The 21,407-nt window shown below is 39.3% G+C and overlaps 2 protein-coding genes across 11 annotated transcripts in view; both read right to left on the reverse strand.

The window, feature by feature from the left end:
- FHDC1 (FH2 domain containing 1) overlaps positions 1-5,083 on the reverse strand; it is a 42,548-nt gene extending 37,465 nt beyond the window's left edge. The window contains exons 1-2 of the mRNA XM_087737782.1: positions 4,979-5,083; positions 415-544 (exon numbers count right to left, since the gene is read on the reverse strand). The gene's annotated coding sequence lies outside the window, so the exon portion shown is untranslated. The remainder of the gene's footprint in view (positions 1-414; positions 545-4,978) is intronic.
- Positions 5,084-5,638: 555 nt separating this feature from the next.
- Positions 5,639-21,407, reverse strand: part of ARFIP1 (ARF interacting protein 1) — a 45,934-nt gene continuing 30,165 nt past the window's right edge. For all 10 annotated transcript variants that reach the window (XM_087737561.1, XM_087737565.1, XM_087737560.1 and 7 more), the window contains 3 exons: positions 18,738-18,895; positions 15,468-15,642; positions 5,639-7,131 (listed from right to left, as the gene is read on the reverse strand). In XM_087737561.1, the coding sequence (XP_087593687.1) occupies positions 6,976-7,131; positions 15,468-15,642; positions 18,738-18,895 (489 nt within the window). In that variant the 3' untranslated portion in view covers positions 5,639-6,975. The remainder of the gene's footprint in view (positions 7,132-15,467; positions 15,643-18,737; positions 18,896-21,407) is intronic.

Here is a 21,407-nt window from a genome sequence, read left to right on the forward strand (position 1 = left end):
GGGCCGCGGCAGGTGACAGGGGCGGCGGCGGCCCCCGGGAGCGGCCCCGGCCCTGGCCCCGGCGCCCCGTCCGCCTCCTTCCCTGCCCGGCCGGTGCTACCGGAACGGCCGCGCGGGAGCAGGGCCACCCGCTGCCCAGCGCCGGGTGCTGCCGCCGCGGCGTGCGGAGGCGCGCCCTGACCTCCGCCGTGGGTCCCGAGAAGCTGTGCGAGGGGCACGCAAACGTACACCTCGTCTGCCACCGAACTCACGGCGACCGCTCCTAGAGGAACAGGACAGCGGCGCTCCCGGGCAGAAGGCCCGGGCTTCCCGCCCCGGCTGAAGCCTCTCGCCCTCCGCGCTGGCTCCCGGGCAAGCACCCCCCCCTTCCCGCGCAGGCGGGAGCAGGTGGGCGAGATGGGCGTGCAAACCCACCTTCGGAGCCCCTCACGTCTCCGGCAGGCTGAAAGTCGGTCTCCAAGGCTGACAGCGCGACAGAACTTGAGGCAGATGTAAGATGTGATCGCAGCCCTGGGTTATGTGGCACGGGGTGGCTCCTGGACACCTGAAAGCCAAAGTACCAGCCGCAGATTATACAGCAAATACATTGTTCCAAAATATTTTGCCAAGAGATTCAATCACATTTCAAAAATAAAACCACTTTCCCAACAGCAGTAAAGGTGAAGAACTTCACTCAAGTCAATAAAGAGGCAGAGGTGTAAGGGACAGACACAGCCCCCACACCCCAACACTGCGTTTTGCAGGAGGTCAATTCGGAGGCAGAAGCAAAACCGCTTCCTCGCCTGAGAAAGGAGGGAGGGAGAAGAAAACCTCACCTCCAGCCTGGCACAATCGGCTGCTACCAGAGCCGCTGAGCGGAGCGCGGGAGCGCGCCGGTAACGCCTCGGCAGGGCCGGGAGGGCAGGAGCAGGAGGACGAAAGCCGGTCCCATCCCGGTGTGGAGCGCCCAGGCTGCGGCCCACTGCCTCTGCCCGGGGGCAGAAGCCGGGAACCGGGGGCAGAAGCCGGAGAGGGCAGGCGGCCTCCTGCAGCCCGCGCCCACGGTGGCTGGGGGTCACGCCATCCCGGCTTACAGGTCTGCAGCCAGAGGCCTGACCTGCTGCTCTGGCAAGACAGCCTGGCCGATTCACTCCATTTTAAAAAAAAAAAAAAATTAGAACAAAAGGAAAATTTATGGAATGCAATGTCAGAACCTGATCATTTAAGCTCAAAATTCACTGAGTGAAAACAGTTCAGCTGCAGTAAACGGCAATTCCTATCACGCCCCCCATCTCCGCTTGGCAGGGCTAGCGGCAGCTGGGGAGGACGCGCTCAGCTTTGAGCCAGCACGGACATTCCTCGAGAGTGTCGGGTCATCCCCGAGGTCCTCCGCGAGGAAGCGCCTTGCCGCTTGGACTGTAGCTGCTTGTGTTGGAACCAAAGATACTTGTTTTCATTGCTGCCAGCCACGAGCACAAATGTTCACTCCAGAAGACGGAAAGAGCAAGCCAAACAAGAGACTTGCATAATGGCATCGTATTAAAAAAACCCACAACCAACCCAAAAACCGAACAGGGCAGCAGAGGACCTGGGAGCCAGTGCAGATGTGAAGTTAAACTCTTAATTTTTCCTCACCCTGTGGGGTTTTTTCCCCCCCCCCCAGAACATTTCCAAAACACAATGTTAGCAAATTCATTTTAAGCTGATTTTTTTTCCCCCCTAAAAATGTGAACTCTCAGCAGGCAAAGATTTTGCCCACATGGCCAAAATTCATCTGAGTTACAAACAACTGAAAACAGGTCTTTACAGTAGGAAGTATTAAGCAACTTTAATAATAGGTAGATCAAGCAGCTCCACCTATAATAAGCAACAAATGCACCTCCCTAGAACAGATAGCATTTAGATGGGTTGGCATACTACAAAACCAAATCCTATTGTTAATACATTAAGATTTCTAGTTAATGAAATGCTCCAGACAGTTTTCAAGACGACTGCTTCTTTTAAGACATTACCTTTTTTTCTCATGAGAGACAAAAATGTCTTTTGTAAACTCTGCTTTTCTTTAGAGCATAAAGAACTAATGCTTTAGGCTGAACATGAATTTAACGACCAAACAGATCTAATGGGAACAAAGCAATTTATACCACCTGAACAAAAGGTGTCGTCATCTTCATTACAAGCCCTCATTTCTACTTTATTTGGACAAAGGCAGGAGAGAAAGCTAATTGTGACACTTCAGACACATTAAAAACCAACTTCTATTTGGTTTCAAAATTAAGCACGGCAGTATTTAACCTCTTGAATCAAAACCCTGCAATTAATTACCACTATCACATAAAACTAGCATGATGCATACACACATGTAAGAAAGGCAAATCAAGACTGAACAGGCAACACTAGTTTTAGCATTATTTAACTCTTAAGTGCTTGAATTTACAGCCTTCAGTATTCTTTAAAAGGTAGCAAGGTGTATAATTATTTTTTTTAATTAGCACAGTAAAACATACCATTTGTTAAGTACCATTTACTGGGAACACATTGCTGGTAGCTGAACTATTCCTGACTGAACCAATGGATTTATGCTGACATACACACTAATAACAGGGCAAACCCAAACTAAAAATTTGTTTCACCTTTACTCTGTTCTCTATCTGATCTCTGCACTTAATTAAGAAATGTTATCATACAGCCACACTGGTACCCATCTAAGTTCTGCCACCCAGGGATGCAAAGGAACTCCGGAAAGATACTCTTGATCTCTTTTTCTGCTTCTCCTGGAATATCAAATATTTCCATTCCTCCAATAGCTATTATCTTTAAAATGGGTTCTCGCAAAGAGATGAGGCAGAGTGTATTTCCTCAGAAAACAAAGTTATTCTCACCCACAGCGATTTTAAAAAGTTGAACATACATTTTGCTGAGCCTAAGTATTTAACAGAAATATACTACCAATAGTGGACAGCACAGAATTGTTGCTGCTCCTGCCCCCTTCTTAAATTTTTTTTTTTTTTGAAGGCAGCTGAAGTGTAAAAAATAATGCTTTTGCGCCAGCACTCTCAGCCATAGGAAACAAAAGATTTACAAACCATAAATTGAGCTTTTATGTCCAAGGCTGTTGCTCCGCAAGGTTCATACGCTGCTTCTCTGCATTTCCCTATAGGGGCTCTGATGCAACAGCAACACGTCATTTTTCCTTTCCACTGCTGCTCTGTCAATTTACACCACCCTTCTCCGGGGCAGGCCCAGGCCACCCTACTTGCTGCTCCTCCACTACGGGGCAAGGCACTTCCTCCATTCGCTTCAGACTACTGCCACAGTGGCAAACCCCAGCTACCCCGCCACTTGGTTCCCATATAAGGCTGACAGAAATTACGAGAAAGGACCTCGGTGGAAATAGGCACGGTGAGGTGAACGAGACCCCTGTCACAGACGGAGAAATGTGCTTTCTATGCATCACTAGCTCCAACACCACAACATCTGAAAGAACATAAAGATGTCAAAGAGCTACTAACAATGACAAGTAACAAGAAAGAAAGGAATACAAACCAAGGAACAGTCAACTCCTCTGTGGATCTTCTCATCAAAAAAATAAGCTTAGCTGCTAGTAGTTGGGTAAGTTTGGGGTGGGGGCAATCACAAAATATGAAAAGATTAATGACTAATTAAAAAAAAAAATACCTGTGACTAGTACAACCTCCACATCAAGCATGCAGCATGGAAAAGAGAACCAGACTAAAAAAAAAAAAGATATAATTGCAGATGAGGAATGCTAAATAATTATAATACCTTATTATTCTTGTAACACCACAATAAGAAACAAGAGCAGATAAGCAGAGAACACAAACTGAACATGCCCCCAGTTCAGTTCAAAACAGAGTTGAGGGGCACGTTGTTTAGCTTTCCTTTTGTATTACTTTGATCATTTTTTGAAGCAGAGAGAGAACAGAGATAAAGTTGCTGGAAAACCAGTTGACAGAAGATTGAAATCAAGCTGTTACTTTAATGATACCGATACGTTACTGTACTCTACTTGCATAGACCTCCTCAAATATAACTACAGATACGTTTTATAATCAGAAAGGTTCTTTGTAAGTGCTTGACAAAGCATGAAGTATGCCAAGAAGCATTTTTTAGAGCAGAAGAGCTGTTTGTAGAATTCATACAAACAAAATAACAGGAGCTACAAGTTTCAAACAAGCCAGGAGTGCAGATGACTTACAGTATGGTCACAGAGAACGAAACAGCTCCCTGGCCCTCTGTTCGGTAGAGCAGCTGCAACAGCACATCTGAAACGCTATTAACTACTTTAAATCCTTCTTCCTGAGAAATCTCACACAACACGACAAGCACTAATGTGGTAACTTGTAACAGAGATGAAATCTTTCACAGACAAGACTCTACTAGGTGGGTTTGGCCCCCTTGTCAAACAAACAAACAAAAAAAAATCCACCCTGACAACTGTCTATCCATATACATGCCACCATTACAATCTGCAGATATTTATACAGCTTTTTTCTTAATATCAGAAAAGCTGACAACCGTAATTACTTCCCATTAGAGACTTCAGAAGTGTCTTCCTCATATCATCTCCAGAAGCAAAAGCTTCTAAATTTGGTTAGATCTGAGGAGTTAACTTTGAATACAAGACATGAGCTTGACTTATTTCATAAGCACGTATATTTGAACAGGGGCAAAGAAAGTTAAAACTACTACAGAGGGCAATCAGATTAACAACCTATCGGCCAGCTGAACACAGAACCCTCCTCACTGAGGCTATCAATTAGAACAGTTGCTTCAGTGAGCAAAATGGAAGTCATTCTTCCTTCTCCCTGGTATTAAACAATACACAGATTTTTAGCAAGTAATCCCTTTTGTCCAGCCTTTTCTTCCAGGTGAAGAGACTCTAGCAGCTTTAAGCCATTGCCAAAGTCTGAGGGTTACACAATGCCACATGGGTCATTCCTGCGTAAGGCAATTTGAGATTCAGGTTCACTCTTACCGTTTCTGACGGATCTGTTCCTTCTGCGCAGGGACTATCCTCAGCGGGAGACGTGTGAATCTGAGATAGAAACCAACGGCACATGTTCCATATGTATCCTTTTCCTATAGCGGTCTGAAAGCTGGTATTTCAGTTGCAGTCAGTACGTTTGTGTTCTTCATCCCTGCTATAATGCTGGTATCTGCATTTCCTAGCTCAACTGCGCAGTTACACAGCTAACTTTTCTTGCACCATCATACCATACGCACGCCAAGATTCAGAGACAGTGGAAGTCAACGGCTTCACAGAAGTTGTAAATGTAATGAAATTTCCCTTAAAAGTTTAAGTCAAGAATTACATATACTGAAAGATTTGTTTCACTCTGAATTTATATTCAGGTTGAACTTGCACAGTATTAAATCATCCTGAAATAAAACAGCATCAGTGTCACCACCTAGTACCGCTTTACCAGAAATTCTCGGGCAGGGGTGGCAACTCAGTAGAACAGGACTAAGCTTTCACTGAAGAAGCTGGGTTCTACTCTTAACCATCACAAGTCAAGGAAGTTTGACTGCAAACACCTTTAATAGGGATACAAAATTCACATAGGATATACATTCTGGGGAACGTAAATGAACTATTACAAGAGATTCTGACAGAACAAAAACATAAAGAAGGCTCTGTCAGGCCAAGAATTTAATGAGGAATGATTAAAAAGTTTGATTTACAGTTACATTACAGTTGTGTTAAGCACTGAAAACTTTAAGAATGTCAGCTGAAAGGCATTTGAACATACAGTACATAAATCATACAATCCACACCGTTGTAAATAACATATTTGAAGTATTTCCTTTCACTTAACAGAACACAAAGCAACGTAACATGTGCAAATGAGGACTCCAATATATATTGAATTTAAAATGCCTATGATAAAATTGACATAGAATTTTACATTTAAGGACTACACGGTTGATGAAGAAATTAAAAAAGTATCGTCCATGTTACTCCCATTACCAAAGTATGCTTTTCAATTAAATAGAAAAACCATACCGGCCCGATTTCTTCTCTCATAATCATACCTGTCCATGAAGGTTAACTAAAGCTTTAACTCGCTCTAAGTGTAAAATGAAACAGCATTTACACAGTCTCCTTCCCCTTGCTGGGAACTGACAAACCATTATGTGAAAGGGTTCTTGGATTATGTACACTGGTGGAAAATATTATCTTATAAAAAGGCACATACCTGTGATTTAAGGCTAGTACGGTATTTGTTTCATAGAGAAAGTAAAATTTTAAATGAAATTAGTACATTGCATGGTTGGCATCACTCGGCAAACCACTTGGTGCAAAGCAAAAATGTGTGCTTAGAAGCCTCAGACTGACAGTGATTCTTGCTTTAGTGTTTTTTTTTTTTGGTTTTTTTTGAACCTATGATGGAAAGGTATATCTTTTAAAAAGGCATTTGCTACAATTCCACTAGTCAATGAGCCATCTGCTACTGTTGCCTTATATGCAGATATCGCATATAGGCCTTATATTATTAATCTGCAAAATATTCTTTTAACTCTCTCCTTTTTAAAAGTCATATGAAAATTACTAAAGATGTTTTCTATATTCATCTATAAAATACCAGATGTTGGTACAAATCATGTAAACCTCCATTTGGAAATATTTTGACTAGCCACCAAAATGACCAGAAATCACAAACATCATTTGTCAGTGCAAATCTATAATAGTTTTCTTTCCCCTCCCTCCCTCCCCCATCCCAGTTACAGAAATAACCACCAACCTTCACATACAAAACGAGGGCTCTATATTTGAAATGACAGAAATTATGTTTGGTTACCTTAAAGTCACCCACCTTCCCACCAAATTCAGTTTTACAGTATTATAAAAGGGGAAAAAAAATTAAAGCTGTCTGTGCAAGAATCACTACAACAGTCCTTCAACCCCAACCCTTAATTATTATCAGATTGAAAGATTTTAGGTTAACATTGGGTCCTCCTTCTCTGATCCGATTACTGTTCTTCAAGCCAGGATGGGGCATCTGCTCCAGGAGTTTTCAATTTGATGTGGAACTGCTTAAGTGTCTGTTCAAGCTGCTTTTGATTCCCAGCAAAGTATGCTGCAATGGCATTGTGGAACAGAACAAGCTGATTGTGCAACACCTTAACCTGCAGGCAAGGATAGCGATAGGTTAAGAGGAGGAGGCAGATGTTAACAACATCACAGGTCAGTTATAAAAAATAGGTGCATTTGAGATACTCAGACTTCATACAGGTTTATTTAATAAAAGTTTAAAAACATAAATACAAAATGCAAATACAAAATTCATTAAAGCCATTTAGAGTTTTCATAAAGTATGCTTAACAGTCAATACCAATTCAGTGTGCATGGACCGAAAGCGATTCACTAATGTTATCAAATATCAAACACTTGATTACCAGCACTTGATTCCTTGAAATTAGATGCCAAACCTCTGTTTAAGGTACCTACCTGCAGGCCAAATGGAATTCCCTGAGACAGTACATGACAAATGCATTATCTAAGCATACAGTTCATTTATTTGCCCCCCTTGCAGAGAGTTGCTGTTTTCCAGCTCACGTATACCTAAGTCAAATGAAACTGATGTTCTTTTCCCAGCAATATTTCTTGCCCATCTCCTGTAACACAGGATTATGTACAGCACTTGGTCAACACCTTGCCTATAACATTTGTGCAAAGCAGTCATGTAACACACAGGCCACAGCAGTAATCAAAACTTGGGGAGAAGAGCACAAGAACAGCTGGAGGGCATCACTGTTTTCCAGTCTAGTCTTATGATGACAAGCTATAGCGCCGATGAAGTCAAACAAACATTACATTTTCATCCTAGCGCACCAGTAAACCTAAAGTTGTGAATGATGACCAGCAGTATGCTGGAAAAGGCGTCCGTCCCATTTCTCCTGCAGCCACAACCTATCCTTTTTGGTTTTGAGTGTACTCCCAGCCCAGCACAACCTCACTCTTGTGTCAGAGCCCAAATCCCTAAGGTGGCGGCCCTCTGCTTGTTTTCAGCCTACAAGAACTGGAGCCCAACAGCATTTTGCCAACACAGAAGAAAACAGAGGAACAGGGTGGCTGACTGAGCCCAAAGGGAAGATGTGGTAGGCAGCAGATTTAGCTTTCTCTACTCAAATTCTGGATCACTGCCCCGTCTGTCAGCACAATCCACAAGGGAAAGTCTACTCCTGTCACACTAGGAAGCAAAACTGTCCTTGGGCCAGGCTTGCCCTATGCCTACCAACTGGCCATGCCTGTTTTCACAGGATATTTGGCTAACATGCTTTTCTGAAATGCATGCAACTCAATACCGAGTAACTTTATTGCCTTAATTTAAGGAAGACCCTCAAATTAAAAAAGCCCATGTACTAGACATGCTATTACACTAGAAGAGTGTAACATTTACACTATTATACAGAAATGTAGTAATATACTTTTAAAATAAAATACTTTGAGAAAAAAGGGCTGAGCATGTGTGCATGCTCACAGGCGCATGCACGCAGGTGTATATAAAAGTTTCATCACTAAAAGTTGAAATTTCTTTTATGCATATGCAACAATTATTTTTTTTTTTTACTATATAGTCTCATTTCATGAATTAAGTTTTGCCCATAAACTGATGGCTGTACAGACCTTAGTATCCTACTTAAGCGATAACCTCTCTTTGGTGACCCAAATTTTGGTTTAAGTTGCTCTGACAATTTGAAAACTGGTATTCCTGTGTTTTCTCCCCTAATAATTCAGGCTAATTTAAACTTAGCACATGTGAAATAATAGGCTTATTGCCTTATTAACAGGGTAAAATGGTAGGTTCTTCCATCCAAAGGCTCTCCAAAAAGAAACATGAGAGAGGCGGGTATGGTTAGAAAGGAGTCTGCAGCGCACATCACATCTTGGGACAATATTTTTTTTCATTTATAATAGAAGACTTCACCAAATTAATGTGGTACAGACATTTTAATATTTAGGAGATGTAGAATATAGCTAACTACACTTGTTCAATAAACTTACAGTTCAGCTTTTCAGAGTCACAAAAGATGGCCTCTTTCAGTTTGTGTGGGAATAGAAGTATATAAATACACATATTTTTGTATCTATAAAAAAAAAAAATCTGCATTTTCATCTGAAAAATATTAAGTCATAGAAGTGGAAAATGTCACAGCACCACCAAGAGTTTGCTTTTAAAAGTCAAGAGCAAAAAATTTAGCAAGTGCGGGTTTTTTTTCCCCTGAGTAGATTTGTTCGTCGTTGACATGCAAGGTTTCACGCAGTCCAAGCTCGTTCTAGCGCATTATTAAAATGCTACAAGAGAGTTTTATTCATACTATTTATAGGAACTCAAATAAAACAAGGGTACTTAATCCACCCTCCCAGCCCAAGTTCACCAATTTGAGGCCAAATTTGGTACTTTGTTTGGGTAGCTTTTAACACAAAGCTTTTGTGAACTGCCCTGAAGTCTTCTAATTATTTTATAAATTCAGACAGGCCTAGGCTCAAGTATGTGTGCACACGCACAGAGAGGCAGGAATTGACAATGTAGAGGCAGATGGTTGGGACTGAAAAAATATGTTTTGTTTTGGTGGGTTTTTTTGACCTACCAGAGCTACCTCATTGTATGAGGTCCTGTCGCAAAGCCAGTTACCTCATTGTGGCGTAAGTTTCATGATCGTTATCAAACTGGTTGCAGAGGTTCAGGATGTTACAATTTCTGCTCTCCTCCTTCAGAAGCAGATTGCTAAGTGAATCCCAAAAGTGATGGTGGGATGTTCTTATCCGTAGCTTCACTCAGGTAAGCTTAAGATTAAATTTCCAGAAAAAGACCACTTAAACTGTCTGACACTGTACAAAGAAACTCTACTATGAACTCTACTATGAAGCAGCAGCCAGCTAAGAGAAAAAAGCTGCAACTTCTCAAATCACCTGATGTCCACTGCAAAAACACCTGCAATCACAGCTAAGAACTGGACGACAAGTATTCACTTAAAGCCAAATTCAAACCTAACCAGTTTTCCCATGAAAGAATCTCAGCCTTACCCACTCCCGTATCCAGCCATTGATTCCTACTGCGTTTCACCTTAGCCCTCTGTTGGCAAAACATTCATGCAGTTATGCAGTCAGTTGGATCAGGGAACAGATCTAGATTAAAACTAACCAGACAACAACATATTTGCTTTAACCTGGATCAGTTCCCCAATCTGATTCTCTGCACAGCTGCAAAAACACTTTTGTAAGCACAACCCAGAAGGCGACGTGGGGGAAGGGGGACAGAGGATGAAGGGACCGCTTTTTTTTGCGGCAAAGCCTTGAAGCGACTGTCAGACTACAGCGCTGACGGCCAACTCTTGAGCACTAAGCTATAGCACCTCTTTCAGTAAATGAGCAGTTGAAGATTTGCCTTTCAACACAAGAATGTTAATGGTACACTGCTAAAATACAGGTTCCAGTGTATGACTAGCGTGCCTGTCAAAAAGCCATCATATTTTACAGTTGAACACCATTTAGAATCATTGTTCCTTGTTAATTAACTACATACATCTATTTGTTCCTAATTATGAGCAGAGTAAGCACTCCATAATAGACTTGGCAAACTTAAGTCTCAAAACAAAACTGAACTTTGTGGATAAGCATAAAAAAAAATGGGCATGCCCTAAACAGAAGACTTAAGTTTCATATACAGAAGACACTGGAGGTTGGATTTGAGTTTTCACATTTCCTCTGGATGCTCTTAACATTTCACTTCTTTTTAAATATTGTCCTCTTCCCCCCACCTCCCTCTGAACACCATATTTTCCGTGGCACAGTAAGTACAGATTTCTTTGCATCCTTCTCATTCAGACCGTTTCAGCCATCCCAATGACCAAAAAGACTACCCCCATTCTAATCTTTCTGTCGGTTTGTACCTCCTCACAACTATCATAATCCTTTCCCCTAGCTATCTTTATCTGAAGTTATTTGGTCTAAACAGTTATGTCGTCTGGGTTTCCATTAGGTTGCATATTGCTTTCATTTGTAGAAGTAAGCATTTAAACATCAAACTCCTGAAGTACAACTCACAGAAGTGCATTCAATTTCTTTCTTTACACAGAAAGATTTGACATTTTTCAAGTGCATACGTGAATAACAGTTTTTCCTTTCTCAAAAAGACACCACCTTTTCAAAAATTTTTCAGTAGCAGAAATTTTTAAGCTAAGAACAGGCCACTATCCTTATTAAAAAATATATACTATTTGTAAGCTACAGATTTTGATTGCAGCTATTCTTATACTCAATATCCAATGCCACAAACTTCTACTGAACTCTGCCAGCTGGGGACAGCACCAATACAACTCTGCAGCAACATAAAAAAAAAAGTCAGTTCTAACTTCAAGATCAAATGCTATAATGAAAGTGAATAGAAATCTTGTATACCTTGGTTTTACAGACAGAAACTTGCAAACCCAGCTTTACTGTAATTCAGTTCTCTGAACCTTTAGGGGCTTTTAAGTGAAATATTAACATATGAACCCAGGAGAAAGGGCACAAAGAGACTGCAACCACATGATGTTTTTTTTCCCCCTACACGTAGGGCCAGCTAGATTATGGCTGTTTGGTGATATTTGCAGCAACACAGACCAACTGGAGCCCACCAGCCAGTTAAACTGGCTTTATACTTCCTTTGCAGTGACAGCTTGAATCACTTCCCAGTTTTCCCTGCTCTCTTCATGTGTCATGCTTAACCAAATACAGGACAAAACTTCTGAGTGGGACCATAACTGAGTGCATCTAGTGGAGGTACATTTACAAAAGAACATCTCTGATTCTGTTTTAACATTAATTTGTCAGGCAAAAAATATACAATTTATTTTTTTTTAAGTGTTTACTATTGGTCAGACTATAAAAACATACTTATTGGGAGATAATAATGAACTGATTTATCTAATCTAAAATTAAACCCTGAATTGCTTAACTGCTTTGCTATGGCGAGGTTTCATTACACAATTCTGTTTTCAGAAGTGGTAACAACAACTAAGCTTGAGACTACACTGTACTACCTCCTGTATATATATATATATATAAAGACTTGAAGCCGAAGAGTTTGCAATCTACAATAGAAAAATTATATGGCTACTATACCATTTTCTTACCTAAAAAGGCTTCCCTAACTAGACTCAGAACAAATATTAATTCACATCTGGATTCAGCACCATAACAATATGTATTAATAAAGCTGATGATTAGAGATTTGGATGTTCTAGTATATCGTGAGCCTGGTGAGGCCATGCCTTGATATAGCTCCTCAAATACTAACCATCATTTGCCTTGTATGCAATAAGCCTGCAACAACACAGGCTTTCTAAAATAGGCTACAGAAAGGCCCTTTGTGAGAGACTGAGTAAACCCAGTATTTTGTCCATCTGATCTTCCTTTATTTCGATCTCCCACTCTATTAAATGGGCACCAACATGCTCCTGGGGATAGACACACAAATGGCACGTTCCTGTTACTAAGGATATAGTATCAGTATAACCAGTATAATTCCCGCTCCGGGACTACTGTAACAGCTTAATATCAAAATCACCCTTCCACTTGGGAGTTCAACATCATATACGATCTTCAGTTTAAGGAATCTCCTAAACACTGCACTACTCTCATAGCTGAAGCAGCTGTGTTACAGACACACTCATACAGCTGTACCTATTATGCTCTTCCTCCTTTCTTTCTTCTCCTTCATGTTAGGCACATGCTGTATTTATAGATGTTTAAATTATGATGGATCATAGCAATTGTTATCACGTACCTTTGGAAAAAAGTAGAACATCTGAGATTATTAAATGTAACTGAAATTAAAATCTAGTTCCTATACTTACTGATCCTATACTTACTGAGTTAATAATCCTTTAAAATATAAAAAGTAATCGACTTAAGAGCAGTCACATACGCTTTGTACGCGGCTAAAAATTAAAAGTAATGTTTATAATGGTTATATAGTTGTCTGGCAAATCAATTGTGCATTCCAATTTCTTGCTGGTTTTCATTTCTAGCTGCAGGACAAGTATGAGGTCTAACAGGAGCTCCCCTCCACTGACATTAATACAAAAATGGTTGACACCAGAAAAAAGAATAAAGATGTCAGATTGGTAAGAACACCATCTCTCAGATAACCACTGCCTCCCACTACACCCCAGGAAGCATTCTGGGCAACAGAAGAACAAAAACTATCAGATACAGATGCAAGCTGGAAAAAGAGCACTCCTGAAATGAAAATTTAGGATTAGGATTAAGATTACATATTGTTTGCTACAGAGAATCCTATACAATAAATAGAAAACACCAAAGTAAAGCTTACCTGAATAGAGCTTTCAGTAGACAGTTATATTTAAGCCAATATTTGACTGTAAAGGAAGTCCTTTCTATGGCTTATTTGGGAACAAAATTACACACACACCCTTCAGTAAATATTTTGACATCTCTAGTGTCAAAACTGAGAAATGTCAACCAGTGGTAAAAAGGCTTAAGCATGTGAAAGTCCCCTCTGTATTAATCTAAAAGAAAAGGCAGGAAGGAAAAAACAATCTCTTTCAGAAACAAAATTTGGAGGCTGTGACTGTTAACAGGATGCTTGATCTAATTTAAGACTGTCCCTAGGAAGACAACTTCATTAGTGTTCCCTAAATTATTTAATTTTGTTTTTTTAAAAAATATGGAAACTTTTTTTACAAGATGGAAATAAAATGCTTTCACTCTGAAGCTTTCCTATCTGTGTAACCATAAATTGATCAGTCTGCTATACAGGTAATGCAAACCAAGAGGAAGCAGGGTAAGTGGTATTTTCAACCAATTTGAACTTAAGCATCAGAATTCCTGTACAGATAGGAGCTGGAAGGATCAAACAATTTCAACAGAAGTACATTATATTAGTAGCAAACAACTTACTAGAGGATGAAAACAAAGCCGGGGGGGGGGGGGTGGGTGGGGAGAGAAACCTTCAGTATGCCTGGTTTCAACCTAGCACGGTTTTAAAACTCAATTCTTATGAGCATTTTCTAATTTAAGCAGAAGTATCAGCTTTTAGATTAGACTTCAGCTTGTTCAAGAAAATGAATTTCAATATGGATTTTTTTCCATTTGAAAGTTAATGGGTTACAAGTTCAGCAAGAACAACAAATGAAAGTCAGAGCAATACCAGGTTTCAATCATCTGATGATCTGGTTCATCAACTCTTAACATGCTAAATGGCTATGTGATTCCAGACCCCTGGTCCTAATGCAAACGCCTATACGAAGTAACAGTGCTCAGGAGCTACATTTTTGGCGTATATTGTTTTGGAAACCAAAAGGTTTGTTGATTTTCTCCACTTTTTTCTTCTTATCTGTTGACGGTTCATGTTTCTTCCCTGTCTTCCATCTTTATTCTAAGTAGCTCATGCAACTGCATATGTGATAATATATTCAATAATTCAGAATAATAAGTTTTAATTGGTTTAGCTTGTCCCCATGATTTTCCCTTAAAGTCTCCTCCTTCCATGCAAGGAACATGGTTTGCTACTATTGTCATTTGGGGCCACTCCTGTATTCCTTGACAGGCAGTTGTTACCTACGTTCAGATCTTCAAAATATATGAATTAACCCATACAGAAAATGTTAATCCACTGCTAGACAAGGACAAACTGCTATCTTTTATGTAAGTTTTGATCATATTTTCCTCCCTCTAAAGACATAGGAAATATAGTCACAGATGATATAATCATTTCATTTACTATGAGTATGAACAAAAAACAGATCTTGAAAGACCATCATTTTTACATCTAATTAGAAACAATTTATGACTTGTTTATCAAAGAAAGCACAGTTTAAGAATGTGTTCTGTACGGCAATTCTATTTTTGCCTGGTAGACAGAATAAGAGGGGTAAGAATTCCCTCATTAAGAGTATAGATGAAATGGTGTGGTTGGAATAAACACACATGGAAAAAAAAACCCTTCAAACCAACAGTTTAAGAGCCCTGTTTAGAATTAAGAAAGTTGTATTTCTCAGTTCAAGTTATTAGTTTAAAGAAAGCTTAATTTTGAAGAAGCTTCTTCACAGTTCTCTCACTTTCTTTGTGCATATCCTCCGTGACAGTGTTGTCAAACATAAGTATTACTTTGAATCTTAAATCAGTAGTTATAGGACTCATTTCACCATTAAATACAATAAACTGGAAAAGTAATGCTTTTCCAAACTTGAAACCTCCCATATCAACAAGAAACTTACTGCCCCAACGTTTGCCATTTGTAGCTGGAGCGGCTTGATTACAGACTTTTAACATAGCCTACTCTAATTGTGTCCTCCAGTGATACAGCAAGAACTCAGAAAATTCAGCTTATTTACTTTGCTTGCTCTACTTTAAATTAAGATATATTTTAAGATCTAACAACTAAAGTATTTCTAGCAAAGCAGAAACTTACAGGACAAAACTCCTACACGTAGCATCAGAAGTTGTAGCTTACCTTATTTTCTTCCAAAAATTTCAATTTGATAGATACATCATTACGCATTTTGTCGTATTTCTCTTTATGCACTTGAAACAGTTGTTGTGATTGCTCAATCTTTGGCAGAGTGTTTGCATCACGAGGGCCAAGATTCAGCTCTTCTAGGTCTGTTCGATAGGCATCATATTCAATCCTGAGAAGAAAGAGGAGGAGGAAAAAAAAAAATCTAAAGGCAAAGCATCTCAAAACAGACCTCACACATAAGGCCAAATACAATAGAAGATTAACAAAACAGTGAAGTATGGAAAAAATGAAAAACCTGGGCAAGTTTTTCCCCCCTCCTATTCATCAAGCAAAAACACCCATAAGTACATTGTATAAAGCTGCCTCAACAAGCACCCTCCCTCTTCTGTTCCTGTCTCAGCCACAAGCTGCCAACCCTCTGTCTTATGCCGGCTTCAGTGGTCAGAGCCTTTCCTGGGACATCTCAGCTTATTAACGCAGATAAAGCGAGTAATTTTTTTTTTTTTTTCAGGTTATTCTTATGCTGTTGAATCAGTTCAGTGAAGAGTTTGCGTCAAGAGCAAGAGAAGCACCAAGAGCATGAGGACATCTCCTTTAATCAGACATCTGAGCAACGGCTCACTTCTACCGAACTCTACCCCTGAGTTTTTTCAGCATGCTCTAGGCTTCTCTGTGGGCATTAATCAGAACAGCTTTATAGTTCCTCCACAAATAGTTCTGCGAGAACTTGTCTGCCCTATGGATAAACAGGCTGCAAGAAGATGATGCATTATTTATACCCTACTGAGGGCCTGTCTTATTTTCCTAGGGAAGTCAGACTCCGTGGATCAATACCACCACTGAAGGAGATAAGGGAAGAGAAAGACAGAAGGTTAAGACTAACAGCTGGGTAAGTATTTAACCTAACTCTGCACCAAAGGTATATATCCCGCTTCTAGATAAGAGAGATGAAAAGTATTTTCTGATTTACTCTTGTTCTCTCCAAATTATCTATCCTGGATACTGCTAGCAAAACCAGAACTGATGCTATGGTATAGGCTCTTGCCTGCAGATACCTGACAACATTTTAATTGAGCCAGCTAGTCTTCATATACCACTGTTAATTAAAAAAGTTATAAACCTCCTTGATATCCTTCCATATTAGACTGTACTATTTTATTACATTAATAGAGATGAAGCAGTCATACCTTCTTTCTCATTTTAATGGAAAAAATCAAAACGTCTTAAAAGTATTTTTTAATACAGAAGTTTGAATAGTCAGCTTTGTTTTCAAAAACATTAAGTAATTTTTTTTCAAGAAAGTTTATTTAAGCTTTCTATTCATCAACATATAGCATTTATAAGTGGGAAAAGCACCTATGGAATGTTAGTAGTTGAAAGATTGTACCGCTAAATTAATCTTCTGCTTTCCAGTGTTAAATACAAGTCTACCCAACACTGGATCTTTGCCAGATAAGCTATTTTTATATTTTAAAATATTATTGCAAGTGGATGAGACAAATGTAGCAACAACCTTTAACTTTTTTCTTCCTTCTCTTATGCCGCATGTGCTCCTTTGTTCACAGCCATCTAGCGCCTGACCAGGTAAAGCGACAGACAACAGCCAGAAATCGCTCCAGGGTCCCGGGCAGCCCTGCCCAAAGCCTCCCTCTTCCTTCCATACTACTTTGTAGCTTTCAAATAACAGAACCTAGCATAACAGCGTCTGATAGATGCCAATTTTAATGGAACAAACGAACCTATTTCTGGCTTTTCAAATCTGCTTTCTCACAAACAGACAAAAAAAATGGCAACAAGTCAGGATTACAAACTGGTTATAAAAAACAACTTCTCAGTTGGTATAACCGCTCCAAAATAAAATACAACATTTTCAGAGGTAAAAGGAGTTATAATATCCACAGGGCTCTTTCTGATTCTCATTGCCACTATGATTCAGGCTTTATTTAAATAATGTATTACTTAATTCCAAAAAGGAAACAAACCAATACAGACTTGATAGAAGAAGGGAACAGAGATGAATACTGAAGTGCAACTGGGGACAGGGTAGAAGAGGTACAGAAATAAATGTAACCTATTTTCACGTTGCAAAATTATAGACTGGCCATTTAAGTGATTTAATAATATTTTAACCTTTGTGAATTATTTGCCTTATTGAAATGGCAAAATACTTGATGTCTTTAATGAACAGAAAGGGAAAGTAACAAAGGTATTTCAGGAGGGAAGAGCCATATATTGAAAATGACTGGCAAGAACAATCTTAGCAGATGTATTTTGTATAAATTTTCAAGGGGTACCTGGAAAATGTGTGAACCGATTTTTTAATACTTTAATTTAAAAAATAAATCAATATTTTACATGCAGATTAATTCTGCCTTTCACACCTTTTGAAAGCGTATCTAAAAACATCTAAAAAATATCTAAACAATAACTTACTATTTTGCTTATTTACATCTAAAAAATATCTAAACAATAACTTACTATTTTGCTTATAAATAAAGCATTAGAACAGAACAATCAAAAAAAAGGGGAGGGAAAGAACTTCAAAACTCAAGCAGTTTGCAATTTTTGACCTAAATAAAAAAAAAAGTCACAAAAATAATATGCACAAACTACATCCTTTGGCAAATTAAAAGAAGCATACTTTATCCTATTAAGTGAAAGAAAGTCAAAATGGAACCAAGCATCAGAAAGGACCACAAGTCCAGGCCCTGGCAGGAGACGGGAACCTGGCTTTAGAGTACTATGCCATACCCAAAAGTTACCTTCTCCAGGGCAGGAAACCCATTATCTACTGCTAGGTATTATTCACTCACTAAAAAATTTCTCTTTTATTTTCCCCTTTCCAACCTAGCCTACAACTTCTGCATAAAGATTGAAATGTGAATTGCACATATTGTGCATCAACAGAAGCACAAGATTTAATGTTTTCCAGTCAAAGAAATTATTTCACATATTACAATGTAGCTAAACAAAAGGATTAATATCTTGCACTATTACGCTGCATAGAAAGCCACTTTAATCTAGCAGGCAGGAAAAAATAGCTGTAGTTACTCTTGGATATAGAGCTAACAAAACAGAACGTTTACAAAACATTTGAAGATGTGGGCAATGAGGCAGTTAACTGGAAATCCTAATTATATGAGAGTTGTGTTATAAGGGTTTTTTCTGACAGGTTAGTCACTCAAACACAAGGACTAAGCTGATACAAAGTCTGTTTCCTGAAGATTAGTTTGTAATGAAAATAGCTAGACATGAAATAGCTACCTGGCACTTTCATACTGTTTCACAGTCAATAATGTATCCTCAATTGTTTTATTCACCAATGTATTCACACTGGCAATAAAAAAGTTAATAGCCCCAAGAAGAGTTTCTCCATTTTTAGCTAGAAGTTTCTGCGTATCTGCATTGTAGCCAAACTCCTCCTATAAACAAAAAGCAGAGAAAACAAAACTGTAGATCATTTAAAATCATAACATTCATCAGTAACTATATAAAAAAAAAATACAAACACATAGATGTGGAAGTTCTGTCACTTCTGTTTGGGTATGGTTATGATTAAACAGATATGATTTCAATACAATATTCAGCTCACAGTTTTTATGAAATCTCTTTCACATCAGTAAAACATGGTTTACAATTTTGTCACCACGCGTGATGTTAAATCCTATTTTGTAATGTGATTTTTCTGCACTCGGAAGTCTTGAATGTTACTTGAAAGTAAGCGCTAATGTAATCTTTACATTGTCACTCAGAAGAATTTTAATCCAGCATCTCTCATGTGGTTGTCTAGGTAATGCCTTAATACCAACAGAGACACCGCTACATTAAATACAGGAATATAACTAAATTCACAAGGGCACACGGCATTAATTAGCTATTAAGTTTTATTCTTACATTCTGGAAAAGAGCACTGCAAAAAAACCCCAACATCTCTTACAGTTTAATAGTCTGTAAATAATTGAAGAGCAGAGCATTATAATGGATAGCAAATAAAAATTATAATGTAGCTCAGTCATAAATTTTGAAGGGATAAGGGCGAAATTATTTCCAAGGCACATTTGGATATATGTTTGTTCATGTCTCTGTTAACAGCAGTGTAAGCTCTGACCAAGGCTGCAAAGATTTTCCTAACGCATGGATGCCAAACAAGTCTAATTATTATATTTATGTCATCCATATGGCATCTTCATATTCTGCAGATGGGAGTTCTCACAAAAGAGTATAATCTCTGGTTGTAATGGCTGTAAAACACACTAGGTTCATATTTGGAACTTGGTCTTTTTAGGCTTGCACACGGCCAACGACTGACTCAGAAGTGCCGTATTCTCCCAGTTTCTTTTCATCTGTCTAGAACATGAACACCAAAGCCAAATGATATTTCATGTTAGCGTTCAGGACTTCATGAGGGTAAGGGTAACGGGCAATGATAAGGGAAGAATCCTCTAGAAAAGGAGGGGCAGTGGAAGTGAGCAATTTGAAGAAGAAAAAATGAGAACTTAGGGCAAGTTTTCATGAGCTAAGCCGTATAAACACCGCTGAAGACCCGTCGCCTTTGCTTTGCACCGCTGCTTGGGTGGCAAAAGCAGTCAGCCAAATTGCTACAGACCTTGCTGAAATAAAAAAAAAAATAGTCTTTTTCAGCTGGTTTTGCTCTAACATTGCCAGCTACACAGCAACACAAGCACTAGCACAGGGAAGAAGTAGGGGCATAGAGGCAGAGGCATCAGCAGTACGACTGCCCCTTTCAGCAGTGTTTAGTCCCACCTCTTCCCTCCTGCAGGCAAGACCACAATTAGCTTTCCAGCTGGTCCTCTGACCCCGATCACCGCAGACCCAAATGAGCAACACCACCAGTCCAAAGGAGGGGGGTAAGAAGGATGGGACTGCAGGGGTCCACAGCACTAAGAAACATGCTAGCCACCAAAACCGTCCTTCTACTGGTTCATACAGTGTCATACAAAAACTTTGGAGTTTTGTCCATGACCTCTGCGGATACCTCTTACGAAACAGACAGGAAATCCTTTCTTTATCAAGAGTTTGCACTCAGTTCATGCTCTATGCACAGGTCAATTAAAACTGGAATTCAGCTGTCCATATAATTAGAGGCACATGAGCCTGGAACCAGGAGTTATCTTTGCATCCAAAAGAGAAACAGCAAAACATTCACATTAAATACCACCTCTGCAGATACCACATCGAGATCACCTTTTGTTATCACGCATAAAATAAGAAATATTACCTTAAGAAGTGGTGTAGGGTTTGGTTTTTTAAAACTTATATACTGTTATCACGTTAAACATTAGAGACTAACTGTTCAGAAACTTTACTTTTAGTCTTGTACAAGTTTTAGAGGCAACAATGCTATCCAAACATCCAAGAAGAACAGGCCAGGCTACAGATGGTAATACAGTACAGATTAAACAGAGGGGAAACACAAAGAGGAAAGAGAAACATCAGGCAAGTCTCCAAGAGGCAAAGGTTAGATAACTTTTATTACAGCAGCAGAAACCTTTATTTGATTTGCATCAACAGCCCCATTCAATGATCTACACACAAGATGAATGACTGAAACAAATTCCAAGACTTGTACAAGATGCTGAAAGAACCTGGAAGAACAGTATTCCCATTAGAAGTTACAAGCTATTCGTGGAAAAAAAACCATTCATTAAACAAGAGCATGACGCCAGATTTAATCCAAGTTTCAGAAGAAACATCCAGCTTCAGCACATACTTGATAACAATCACTAAGTTCTGCCACAAACCACATGCCCATATTTGTGTCGAGAGTAAACTGATTATTAAGAACTTCTTTTAGCAGATTATTTAATTTCTCAGCTGCTAGAAGTGCTCTACTTCCACAGATTTTCATCTGTCAGACTGTAATATTAAAAACTGCTGTACTCCAGCGCAGGAGTCTCAAATTTTTTCAGCTAG

Source organism: Nipponia nippon, unplaced genomic scaffold, assembly GCF_047370975.1.
Source record: "Nipponia nippon isolate SJK-2023a ecotype South Korea unplaced genomic scaffold, ASM4737097v1 scaffold_6, whole genome shotgun sequence".
Classification (NCBI taxonomy): Eukaryota; Metazoa; Chordata; class Aves; order Pelecaniformes; family Threskiornithidae; genus Nipponia; species Nipponia nippon.